We start from the raw sequence: 13,764 nt of genomic DNA, 5'->3' as shown, positions 1-13,764 counted from the left end.
CTCTGAGGATCTTTTTAGGACCAAATCCCTAGTCCAAAATCACATGTATATTCCTAACTTTCTGCCCATAAGTAATGCAATTAAGCATCTAGTGTACTTTTATAGGATAAATAATCAAAAAACATATTATAATGTCCTAAAACTTTCACAGACAGTATTGATGAGGAGAGAGCAGTTTGTATCCTTTGAAGTTGTTCAAGAATAAATTAATCATTCATCCTTTTAAAAATCTGAAGTTTTTTATAAATGAGGCTTTCTTATCACTGAAATAATTCTATTTTCAAGAAACAAAATATTAAAAATATAGGTTATTATGTTTGAAGTTTGGAGCAACTAATCTTCAGATACGAAACTTTAAAACAAGTATCAGTTTTATATTGGAGGCTAAGGATCTGCTGCAAATGTTACAATTTATCTGCTATTTAGGCCCATTGTGAAGAAAACCAAAACTTTAAGTCCTAAATTATAAAACCTTTAGAGTGGTATTTTGTCGTTAGTTATATTTGGACTGTGTACTCAGTCTGCAGCCTATGCAAATTAGGTTCTTCTAGATCAATTACCCACTAGGCATTATATATGGCTGTCACTGCTTTACAATACACAGTAAATAAAAGCCGATACAGTTTGGTTTTAGTAGGATTTTGTAGCACTTATAACAATTTCAATTGTTTGTAGCTTACAACTTCTGATTATCATTTTTGTCTCTACAGGAAATTTCAGATTTTATCTCTGAAAAGCCCAATTCTTATGAGATTTAAGTGGTTGAGCTCCCAGTTCTTTGAAGGAAAAATTGGAAAATTCTGAGACCTAGACGTTTCTTTCAATAGCCAAACACTGAACAGCTGGGGGAGAGATCTATCTTCTGGAGTTGGGAATTATTTGGTGGCAGTTTAAAGATTCTGTTGTGTGCCACTATCCCTCTGAAATCTGTGAATGCATCATCTAATCTCTAGGGATGGGTCTGTGCTGTTCAGAACACTTGCGTTTGCTTTAAGTGGCCTGTAAATGTTTCCTCCTATTCCAAACTTGGCACTTACAACCTGCTTGTGAAAATATATATACTTTAAAAGTTGAGCACACCCATGTGTGTGCACATGTGTTCAAGATCAAATGCAGCTTAAATGCAGCTTCATGGTGCTCTGTTCCCTGTTTTTGCAGTACAGCATACACTATCAGCACTGGGTACAAAGTTTTTATTTCTATTGCTGCATATATGAAGAATTATGAAGTATCTGTGTTGAATCAGTGACTTTTCCTTTATGCTCTAGGATCTTCTCAGATGCAGAGTTTTGACATCAGGAATTTTTGAAACCAAGTTTCAGGTGGATAAAGTAAATTTTCAGTAAGTATGCTTATTTTTTTCTTTTTTTTTCTTTCTTTTTTTTTTTTCTTTCCTTGGTGTTTTTTTGTTGTTGTTGTTTTAATACAATGCAGACAAATGCCAGGGTAAATTGGTGGACAGTCTACCGTATAGTCATTGAGACTACTGTATTTCTCAAGTTGATGTTTAATAGAAAGCAAGTAGTTTACGATGTTTTAATTTAGTAGTCTGGCTTTAAAAAGAAATTCAAATTGGTGTGCAATTTTCTGCTTTTATTTTAAATAGCAAAGAACAAAATGTTTTAAATCTATTTTTACTAACGACTTTTCTGAGTATTTGATTCATTGCTAGTTTATTTACTGAAATAATTGACCAAAAACTTTGTATATATCTGAGTAACAGAAAATGCACGTTCTCTTTACTGTCCCAGGTTAGAAAGATTGCTTGACCCAAACAAAAACTGCTGAGTTTTAGTCTGGTCTTGTTGAGTTTAGATCTGCGATACTTGTTTCAGCAAATGACTTGTTACAGGACCTTTTTTAATGTCTTGGCTTGTAAGGGTGAAAATGAATCTACAATGTACATACACCAGAATTTCTTACCTTCAAGTGTAGGTGTTAGTGAAACTAAACATAATTATATTTTGTGATGAAAGCTCTGTGTGCATATGTTGGTGGACTGTTACCTGTTCAGGTTCTCATAATCCTTGATTCCTTTTAGCTTTTATGACACCAAAAATTTCTTATATTTTCTGTTTGTGTTCGGGGGGGGGGGGGGAACCAAACACAAAAAGTATTCTGACTCGATTTATGATTTTTTCTTAGTATGTTTGATGTTGGAGGGCAACGAGATGAACGCCGAAAATGGATCCAGTGTTTTAATGGTATGATTAGAATTTATGTTTGTTTTATAAAATAGTTCTCTGCAAAATTTTAATGCCCAATCTTAATTTTCTCACTGTGTGAAAGCCATCTTCTTTTCCATGTAGCTTGGTAAGGAATTATCTGGACAGTCATACAGGATGGAATTTTTCTTGACATGTAAACTTCTGTAACTGCATGGAATATCTTTAGGGAGAATGTAGGTGGAAAGGTTCAAGTTTAACTTAACATACCTTGTCCATTTTCTTCAGCTTCCCTCTCTTCATTTAATTAGGTTTAATTGGTGGTGGGTTTGTGCATTATATGCAAGCTATGTGAGTGTTAAATTCCAAGCTATATTCTGGCTTCCAAGTGAAGGTTTACATACATTTGTGCCTATACAAAATATACAATTACAGGATAATTAGTATGCATAAAATCAGAAAATCATATTTTTGCGCATAATTGCAGCCACATTGCTATTTCATGGGTGCTTCTTTCCAAATCAGCACCGACCCATTAATGCAGTATGAGATTGCAGGGAACATCTGTCTTGTTAGACATGGTGTCGCAATACGGTATGTGCATTGTATAGTGTAGCCCCAAAATGCCCTTGTCGAAAAGGTTTATAATGGATTTTATAAATCTGCACTTTTCTAAGGAGCCATGCATATTAAAATGATTTCTTGAAAAACAGCCTAAGGGGAAGGCCCTTACTGAAAACATAGGAACAAATACCCTCATTTAAGTAACCTACATGTAAGCTAGATTCCTTAGAATGCTGACATAGCACCAGCCTAGATACAGGTAAGACCTGAAACATTTGCAGGCATTTTGTAAGATCTGGAGTTTTAACACTGATGTCCCCATCAGTTTAGTTCAGGTGATTATATTTTTAACTTCCATACAATTTAAATTAGGTAGTTTTGTGTGTATGCTGAAGTGTTACATGTACCGTCACTACAGCTGTTTATTCTACTCTCTCCCTGTTCAGATGTAAAATGTTTCTCCACACAAGTTTTTTTAAAGCTAGAGCTGGTGAAAATATTTTTGTCTTTTTCTTTGTTGTTTGGGCAAAATATTTATGAAGCTATGCAAAAGTCTATCTTTTTGTAGAAGAGTTATAATGAGATGCTACAGAATAGATAAAGTAGAATGCAACTTACAATTCATGGTGTTTTGCTACGGTTACTGTCATAGAGTATCACCTGAACACTTTATATATGTCTGGAACTACTGTGCAATATTTTCTTCTTCTGTGCTATTAATAACAGATTTGTTTGGGTTTTACCTCTGCTCCTTCCTGTTACTTCATGATCTGACTCATCTCTTCTGCTGTTGATGTCTGAGGTAGACGAGACTGGAAGTCAGTGAAAGGGTTCTGGAGCAGCACAGCCACACAGAAACACAGACATCTGGATTCTGTGATCCTGGGAGTATCTCCCAGGAAAGAGATAGGGGCCTCTAAGCAGTATAGTACACTGTAGGAGGACTAGAACAGTTAACCATGAATTCACAGTAATCTACTGGTTTTATTATTACTATTCACGCAGATCAAAAGTGCCATTTGTCCTGAGGTCTTCCCCCAAGGGCCTCCCTGTCCTTTCTTGATAGCTCAGAGTTGCTTTCTAAATTTCTTCATACCTTTTAAATCTTCTTTAAATTCTCCTCTTAGCTTTCTTCAGTTTCTCTCTCTTGCCTCTGTTCCTTTCTTTCCTACATTTTCTGTCATTCTGTCAGCTTCTGTTCTGTGGCCTGCCTTTCCTATCTTAGATGGTTTCTTCACTTTCTTTTTTTATTTCTAGTACTTAGAAAGCTGTCAGCAATAACATTCCAGCCTGTTCTCTTCATGAAGCTGAAAGTCTGACAGCTTTTTATTGAGCTTTGGGATTCCTGGGTATTTCTTCTGAAGTTTGGTATTAACTAATGGGTATTCCTTGATTTAGATGTGACTGCTATCATATTTGTGGTGGCAAGCAGTAGCTACAACATGGTTATACGAGAGGACAATCAGACCAATCGGCTTCAAGAAGCACTAAACCTCTTCAAGAGTATCTGGAACAACAGGTCCGTGAATTGAAGTTTCATTGTTCATATCACATAAATTAGTAATCCTGTCTTATGCTATAGTCAAGACTTGCATACTGGGCCTAGCTAGGATAGAGTTTGTTTTCTTCATAGCAGCTCACATGGTGCCGTGTTACAGATTTTTTACTGAAACAATACTGATGACACACTAACGCAGCTGTTGCTGAACAGTGTTTGTAGAGCATCGAGGCCTTCTCTGTTTCTCACTCTGCCGCCCCCCGCCCAGTGAATAGATTGGGGGTACGGAATAGGTTGGGAGGGGACACAAGCGAGCAGATGACCCAAACTAACCAAAGAGGTATTCCGCACCATATTAATGTCATGCTCAGCAATAAAAGGGAAAAGAGAGGGGCTTAGGAGGGTTAGCCATCTTGCTGGGTATTGGTCTGCCCACAGGAGGTGGTGAGTGATTGCCTTTTTGCATCGCTTGTTTTGTTTTCTTCTCTCTTCCACTTATCCTTCACTTATTAAACAATTATTGTTTATATTTTTTAATCTTGACCCACAAGTTTTCTTGGTTTTATTCTTCTTTCCTCTTCCTCCGTTCCACTGAGGGGGAAAGTGAGCGAGTGGCTGCGTGGTGCTTTGCTGCCCACCAGGGTTAACCCACAACAGCAGCGTAGCTGGTGTTATTTGCTTCTCACAGCGCAGTCCAAGCTAGTCTTTGATCGCAACTGTCTACCTGTTACGTTAATGTCCAATACGCTCACCTAATTGAAGAAAACTCGGGAGAGTTACAGATTGGTAGTTGCCATATTGAGGCTGAAGTAATTAAAGCAGTGATAGAGTGGCACACTGAAAGTGGATATGCTCACCTATTTGATGTATTTGGATTAGCAGTAGAAAGTGGGCAACTTTCATTGCCCGCGTTAGGAGCACGCGAACCAAACTCAGGGTGTGTACACCCAGAATTACACCATAGGATTCAGGTATAAAACAAACCTTTCAAAATTATTGTAGCGTGTCATATGAGTGTTGTGTCCAGAACTGGATTAAGTTTCTTTTTGCTGTATGATCCTAGCTGTGCCTTCTCAGAGTGTTTGGTTTCAATTTTCTACAGGTGGCTACGGACCATTTCAGTAATTCTTTTCCTGAATAAACAAGATTTGCTAGCAGAGAAAGTTTTGGCAGGGAAATCTAAAATTGAAGACTACTTTCCAGAATTTGCTCGCTACACTACACCAGATGATGGTAAGATTTTTAAGTTTTATTAGCAATTTATCATTTCCTTCTTAATCACATTTGTAATGTTTTTGGTAATTTCAGCTAAGACTTGAAAACTGTTAAGTAGATGTAATCTTCATTGTCTTTCAGCCAAACTGTCATGTTAAATTGTAGGTATTAATAATGAAAGAATCCTGTCTTATATGCATTTAATATATAATAATTTCATCATGCCAAAATCCTGTTACTTTGCTGGACACAGTACAGCTTGTCATAGATATGTCCTCTGGACTCCCCCTAGTCATATCTGTGGTCACTTCTCTAACCTGCCAAATGGCTGGTACTATGGCCACTGTAATATTCCTTTGTTCTCCTGAAATCTTGCTCATTTAGATAATATGTTATGGTTTGTCTTATAGTCAGTTTTGCAAAGTATGTTTCTGTCATATGTGAGCAGAAAACAGAACAAGTTATGATTTTTAGGTGCTATCACCAAAAAACAACTGGTTTAATGAGATATACTTACGTTATTATTATTCAGCAACACCAGAGCCTGGTGAGGATCCCAGAGTTACAAGGGCCAAGTATTTTATTAGAGACGAGTTTCTTGTAAGTATTTCCTTTCTTTCAGTATTTCTCATGTGATTCTTCTCAAATATAAGCTCTTACGTACCTTCTACTATTGCAAAATGCTGTCACTTTTTGTGTTGTTCATATTTAACGTCCACACTGCCTAAAACACGGTTACATTTAAGAGCCTTACTGCTGTTTGTTAGCTGCTCTTCAGATATTTGTTTGTTGATGCAGTACATAATTAAATAGCAAAAGAATTGGTGAGAATTAGGAAACCTCAAATAGAGTGATGAGTGAAGTCCTGCTGTTCTTAATGGGGACAGATTTTTATTCCATGCATTCTTTCGAAAGATAAAGACTAAGTAAAAGATGCATCATCCATAAAATATTAATGTTCTTTTCATATTATCTTTCTCATTACTGGTCAGCTGAAGCTATAACAGATTTTTTAAAAATATTATTACAATTACTTGTAATGGTGAGCATGGCAATCAAAGTGTGGACTCTTTAAAATGGAGCAAAAATAAAATTTTGAGGGAAGCTTTCTGTAAGTGTAAGGCAGGGATAAAAGCCTTGTACAAGGAGGCAAAATCCTGCTTTCTTCATGGACAAATTGACTAGGAGTTGTGTGGCTAATTCACCAAAGCTGCATATAAATAATAGCACTTTTCTGAGTTCTCCTTCAACTCTGAAATTCCCCAGTATGCAGTGGCCTTCTCCCCATATAATTCTGATCATTTTAAATGTCATGTTTCAGGTGACAGAGTGAAAAATTGTGGGCATTTTGTCACTTCGTTACACCCTTTGAAAACACAATGCACACGTACTTACCTTAACCTTCATTCATCTGAGTTTTGAGAACATGGCGGGGGCAGTCCCCAGTCAGTTTTATTTTAACCCAGTATCTTTCTCTTACTTTTAACAGAGAATCAGCACAGCAAGTGGAGATGGAAGGCACTATTGCTATCCTCACTTCACATGTGCAGTGGATACAGAGAACATCCGGAGGGTTTTCAATGACTGTCGGGACATTATTCAGCGCATGCACCTTCGCCAATACGAGTTGTTGTGATGGAGAGCACTTTTTTCTGTGTTTTGGACTCCTTATTCCTTATTAAAAAAAAGAAAAAAAAACACCCTTGCCCACATAGGGTGGAAGAGAACTGTTTGAATCTCCCATTGATTTGCACCCCTCAACTTTTTCTCCTTGCTGGACAATAGCAGCACTTCTAAGCTTGCTTCTGTACCCCTCGGACAGTTTGGGATGGCCCCTAACACTTAAAAGGCCATTTCCATGAGGATTCCCTAACACTGTTATTAACAAAAAAGAAAAAAAAAAAAGAAATAAAAACTAATTAATTAAAAGCCCTGAATGTGGAGCACCTGAAAGAATTGGGGATAAAAAATTAAAACATAAAACAAAAATTGGGGAGAGAAAACTTTAGGTAATTTAGCACTGTTGTGGGCATAATCGTATAACCCGTGATCTCCACTTTGTATCATTCACTGCATCAGACTAAAGAAGGTGCCAAGTCACAGACCAAGTTTGAAGACAGACACTTGAGTTTGGTTCTCTGACTGTAATGTGGCTTTGAACGGAAATACTGACAATTCTACAACAGACCTAGACAGTGCAAAAACCAACTGCTACCTTTCAGAAGGGTATTTTTAAAACCAGTCTTGGTGGTCTAAAGACAACCATGGACATTTATGAATTGAACTGCGTATGGCCTGTGATTGCAGAAAGAGTTAACCACACACTGTTTTCAGTTTGTCCACTGATGATCCCGTCTGCTATAAAAATCATTATCTGGACTGTAGTCCTCACAGTCTTTCCCTTCTTTTTCTTCTTCCCTCCCCTCATTTTTTATTTTACTGCTGGATTATTATTCTTGTACAGACTGTAAAATGTATTATTTTGTACAACTTTATTGAAAAAAAATAACTTGTAGAAGATCTTTGTGCCTTGATTATGGCTGTACCTGTACAATGAGCTAAGATGTAAGTATGTTTGATTGCGCTGTACAGCTTTGTCAACCCTATCTGCAGCATTAGCTCAAGGTAGGGAAAATTTATCTGTAGTTTAGTTTTTCTGGTTTATAAAAGAAGGAAAAATACTGTTTAGTAAAAAAAAAAAAAAGAAAAAAGAAAAAAAAAAAGAAAAAAGTACAAATTGTGCAAACTTAACCACTTTAAAAGTGAGGTCTTCAACAAGTGACCAGATGTTGCAGCATCATGCTTTTTAATTTTTAGCTTTAATTCATTTAAATCTCTATCCAAATGCAAAACATGGCTTGTTTCTACATAAACCAAATTTTGCTACAAATTATAAATGTTAGTCTTTGGTCATTCATAGTCCTTTTTGCTAAAGACAAAACCAGAACAATAACGGACACATAGGGCATCATGCAGGTCTGGTGACCATCTCTAGACTGGGCCAAATACCCCACCAACCTCCACTTACGCTGCGTGGGCATACTACTACCAGAATGACAAGGTGTGCACTGCCCTTGGATTTGGCCACTGAATTCCAGTTTCAAATGACATTTTTATTTCTCTTTTAATAAAGAGATACTTTAGAACCTTTTTGTTTTATATTAACTATATAAGTAGCTTAAAGTGAAGATGTGTGGATTTTTCTTAAACTTGAATAATTTATGCAAATTATATGCTTAGAACAACATGTGGTACAGTAAAAAGAAAAAGAGCAAAAATCACTGTAGCAATAAGAGAGCATGTAATTTTAGTAACTACTACACTGCTTTATATTTTATACCTAGGTGTTTTATGTCTCTGTGAGTGTGTTACTTTTTCATGTGTCTAAACCTACGTGTACAATTTGTACAGAGTCAGAAATTACAGCTGTAATAACACATCTAGAACAGTGTTAGCCTATATTACTCAAACACCCCTGCTCCCCCTTCATTTATACCCCTAAACTGATCTGGATCTTACTGCAGTGACTTTAAAAGGAAAACAAAAGAAACAAAACAAAAAACAAACACCAAAATACTTGCCTCTCTGCCTTTCACACTAGCTTCCCTCCACCCAAGAGACTGTGTTAACTTTCTTTTTTGGGAAGAGGTCCAGTTTAAATTAAAATTAGGGTGTGGTCAGTGATGTCTGTGCAGCTAGATTTGCTTCAGGTATCAGATGCCTTTTTAATACTAAGAACTGCAACTGTTCAGAATTGTGAGTTTTCATTGCTTGTGTGGCTAAACGTCTAAATGAAAATTAATCACCTAGTCCGTTTTCATGTAAAGAGCAGGGACATGATGGAGTTACTCTCCCATCTCGCTTAATTCAAAATTACTAGTGATCTTCCAGAAGACACTAAAACATCTAAAAATTTTAGCTGCGGTTGCTACTCATCTTTTAAATAATGATCTTTCCTGTTCACAGGTTTAGAAAGTTGCCACCTGAACTTTGTAGAACTGTAGGAGAACATGACCGAAAATAACCCCCTACAATTTAAGAATGTATCCAGTGCCTGTAGGTTAAGGGCTGGTGTTTCCACTAGGTAAAAATGGGACACACATAGTGGAAAGGAAATTCATTGTGAGCCTTAATTTTAGTTACAGAGCCAAAATCTTTAATTTAGTGCCAACCCTTATCTTTTTAAGCCTAGGAGGAGTTGGTGTAAACACCAAATTTATAAATGGGGAAAACCTTTAGTGGTGTGAGGAATGTAATCTCTGATCTGAGAGAAACAAAGCACCTCCATTAACAAAAAAAAAAATAAAATAAGCTTCTTCCTCTGATAATGAGAAGGATACATAATAACAATGAGCTATATAAGACAGCAACAGTTTAAGAAACCTAAAGCTTTATGTGAACAGAAATGTTTAGGGGATGCTTTTTTTTTTTTTCTTAAGTAAGGAAAAAGGCAATTGTTGAATATGGTTGAGTTGCACAAGTATGGAGTGTGTGTGTGTCTTAATGTCTCAGTATTGCCTTTGTTAGTCTCTTTATTAGTCCATGCAGTTTGGTGGCCTGGTAAATGCAAGTCTTATTTTTAACAGCTTTTTTTTTTTTTTTAAATACAAAAACATAAAGCTTTAATGCTTGCTATTTAATAAGTAACTGTGTTTTCTTCTGTCTCTAATTTAGTGGCCATAACTTGCAGTTAATTGAACCATTCCAACCTAATGCTTACCCATATTTCCTAGTTTTGTTTTATTTATTTATTTGAACTTCTTGTTTTCATGATTGAGGACTTTCACTTTTGTCTCATTCATCTGTTTGGAAACTTCTGACCTTACAGCCAAAACTTAACTCATTCTACTCAGTATTCATCGTGATGCTGAAGTGTAAGATACCTGCAAATGTAAACACTACCACTTTTATTAATAAAAGCAAATACAGTGTTTTAGGGCACATTTGCATCACTATAGTTGAGGTTGTGTCAGTATTTCCATTATAAACCCATAGAGGGTCTATATCTTGGCACTAAATTGCCCAAAGCTAAATCTTTGCCATACAAGGCTTCTGCTCAAGCATGATTTGGTGGGTTGGTTTTTAAACAGTTTCCAACACAAACTCTTGTTTCTGTTTTAAGTTATACAACTGTTTTGTTGGATGGGGGTTGGTTTAAAAAAAAAACAACAAACACAACAAACAAACCTTGTTCAAGATTGTTTTTGGCACTTCTGTAACTCAGAAATGGTTTTGATTTTAAAACATAACCTTTGGCAAGCCAGTAACCTACAATATGGTCTGATCACTTTGGGTATTTTGTAAAAATAATAATAAATTGTAGAGATGTTGTGGTTTCAAAATCAGCTACTGTGCATTTGCAGTAACTTATTTCAATCCAAGAACTTTTAGTAATTTGTACGTAAGTAGACATATTCAGCAGCCAGTGTGATGCAGCAGAACAGTGGTAACTCCTGAAGGGTTTTTTTTTAATAATGTGGAGAGGTGAATCCACTACAGACTAAAAAAAGATTCAGCTGCTTCTGAAAGCATCAAAAACTGCTCTCTTAGAGGCTGAAACTGGCTGAAAAAGGAGCAGACTTTGGTGCAAAAGCATATGAAGGCATGCTGGATCAGTTGTCATAGACAGGAGCCCTGAGGGCTTATCTTCATTTATCTAAAAACTATTTTGAATCGTGGCATCGAGGATAGGATTTAACTTAGGAGTATGTCATTAACTCCAGAGGAACTGAAACTAATTCTGTTCCAGTGTGTTACACGTAATTGATAACTGCAGGATAATTTTCTTTTACCGGTAAATCTATGCACAGAAATATTAATGTTCATCACTTTAAAATCTGAGCACCTTGTAATTAGTTGTGGTGCAATATTCCTGTGAATGATGTAGGATGTTTTGTATTATATCCTATTTTCCAATGTCAAAAATGATGTACCAGGAAAAACAAAAGATATAAATGTGATTACACAGGAAATTGACCACAGATGTGCAGATAGACCCCATGACAGCTGAGTACCAGTGCAGTGCCTTAGTGATACTACTGTTGGTGATTGGTGCTATACAAATGTCTAAGACTGATGAAGTTCTTATAACTTATAAAATTATGTAACTTATTCTGGAAGAGAGTAAGTTCTCTTCTTTCCCCAACTGTATCTAATACGCTATGTGTATTTCTAACAATGCTGGCACTCATAAGAACTCTTCCATGGAAGTAGATGATAAAATTTCTACTAACTGTAAAAAGCAGGATCAGGGCCATAGATTACTATCAGTGGAAATCTCACACAGGAACAGGTCCTCATTCCTAAAATACATGTTGAGTTTGTATAACAGTAAAAATATTTACAAGCAAAGTTCTGTTTGCAGTCCAAAACCAAAACTGTACCCTTCTTCCTCAGCTTGGTATTTCTGAAAATTCATCCATTGGGAAAAACTCTTTCTGTTCTATGACAAACTTTGAAGTGTCTTTGTAAATAAAATAAGCTACAAAGGGGATTTCTGAACCTCTATTGATGAAAGCCGTTGCACTGAAAAATCTCTCTGGTGACTGACAAGACAGAAATTCCAAGGGTGAACCTATTTTAATTCTGGTCGTAAGCAGTTAGCTTAAATACTGTGAGTGGATGTGTTTCAGTTACTAGGTAGGTAAACTGCTTTACAGTATTTTACTGTATTGCAGAGATTGCTAAAATTTCAGCCATGAGTGCTGGCTTCATAATTAATTGTTTTCAGCCCTGATTCTCATCTTATTAAAAGTTATAACTGCCTCTTACCCTGTCTACTTTTAATATACTGAGCTGAGCAAAATGGGTGCAGTTTAAAGCACAAGTCTACTTGGAAAAGCAACTTGGGAGGAGCTGGGGAGGCAAACTAATCTCTCACCGCATTAAACATAAAAATAATAAGCTAGGGGTTTTTTCCTAACTTCCAGGTCCTAAACTTAGCCTGGTTCTGTGGAAAAAATAGGGAGCTCTTCTCTAGGTTAACAACAGCAAGTGCTCGCTGATACCTCTGCAACAAGGGGTAACTGACCAAATATGTAATAAATAGTTTTGTTTTTAAGAAAAACAAAAAAAACACCAAACCAGAATTTACAGGTTTTCCTAATTTTTTTCACTTAGGAAGTCTGCCTCAAAAATCTTTATTTTAATGACAGGACAAAGTAAAGCCTTTAAACATTGTCCCAAATACAGAGAGAATGATACATTTTTGAGGGAGATGGTATGAGGGTTTTTTATGTAACATAACATGCTTTCTAAGGCTGGGGTACCAGTAGACAAATGTAAGCAAATTCAAAATTAAAATGTGAATGTATCTCTTCACTTTAATTTACCCAGTTGTTTTATTAAATGAGTTGGCTAATACTTTTTTTTTTTTTTTTTTTTTTTTTTTTTTTTTTCAAATATACTACTACTCAAGTTTGGCAAAAGCAGCAGCTTAGGACAGAGGTAGTAATGTTGGGAATTTTCTCAGTTCTGTTGTTCTGTTATGCAAGCTAATATTTTTAGACTGTGAATTTTATGTGAATTATTAATAGTGAAGTATAGTGTTTCTGTTTGTAGTTTTCTGGTATTGGATATGACTTTGGACTTGTATCATTCTTGCAACTAGAATTACTAGAGTGCCGGCAGAGAAAGGACCTGCTGTATAAGGGTTATTAATTACCTTATCAGGCTTGTGGACTGTAAGGCTACTTGGAAAGGGGGCCCATTCTAGTTCTTTTTCACTACATTATCAGTTTTCTGTTGGCAGTATTAGAAGAGCTTCCATAGAAAAGACAAATGAAGGGGTTGGGTGATAGGACCAAATACATGTCTGTGTAAGACCTCACAGTATTAATGAAAGGTATTTCAAACTTGTATTAAGCTGGAGCCATAGGAGACAACATGTCTTTCCTGAAGTGTGTGTGTGATGATTCATATCTATCTCGGTATTTTTAATATCCATTCTCTTTTTGCTTGAAGGCACAACATCCAAAATGAAGAAGGAGATTTCATGAAGCTTTTGGTGCTAACCTTGAGTTCTGTTTCCCACAGGGCAAAACTCTGCTGGGCTACAAAGGTTCATCTATGTAAGACAGTCTGGAAGCCCAGAGCTGCCACAAGCAACGGCTCTTGTTAACCTATTTCTAATTTAAAACTGGGGAGCTTACAGCCGATTGTTTTGTCCAACATCATGGCCCAAAACCTGCTACCTTGGATTCAACTACTTTCTCCTGTCCTCACCCTCACCTACTCTTACAATGTATATGATTGATAAGAGAGAGTAGAGCAGCTATGAAAAAGTTATGAGACAACCTCACTGAAAATTCAAAGGAACTAGGG

The 13,764-nt window shown here is 36.3% G+C and overlaps 1 protein-coding gene across 4 annotated transcripts in view; it reads left to right on the top strand.

The window, feature by feature from the left end:
- GNAS (GNAS complex locus) overlaps nt 1–10,787 on the top strand; it is a 162,077-nt gene extending 151,290 nt beyond the window's left edge. For all 4 annotated transcript variants that reach the window (XM_030007689.2, XM_030007690.2, XM_030007691.2 and 1 more), the window contains 6 exons: nt 1,269–1,342; nt 2,146–2,204; nt 4,128–4,248; nt 5,330–5,460; nt 5,975–6,042; nt 6,932–10,787. In XM_030007689.2, coding sequence (XP_029863549.1) covers nt 1,269–1,342; nt 2,146–2,204; nt 4,128–4,248; nt 5,330–5,460; nt 5,975–6,042; nt 6,932–7,078 — 600 coding nt within the window. In that variant the 3' untranslated portion in view covers nt 7,079–10,787. The remainder of the gene's footprint in view (nt 1–1,268; nt 1,343–2,145; nt 2,205–4,127; nt 4,249–5,329; nt 5,461–5,974; nt 6,043–6,931) is intronic.
- Nucleotides 10,788–13,764: the final 2,977 nt, after the last annotated feature.

Source organism: Aquila chrysaetos, chromosome 3, assembly GCF_900496995.4.
Source record: "Aquila chrysaetos chrysaetos chromosome 3, bAquChr1.4, whole genome shotgun sequence".
Taxonomy (NCBI): Eukaryota; Metazoa; Chordata; class Aves; order Accipitriformes; family Accipitridae; genus Aquila; species Aquila chrysaetos.
This window is presented reverse-complemented; position numbering and strand designations above follow the sequence as displayed.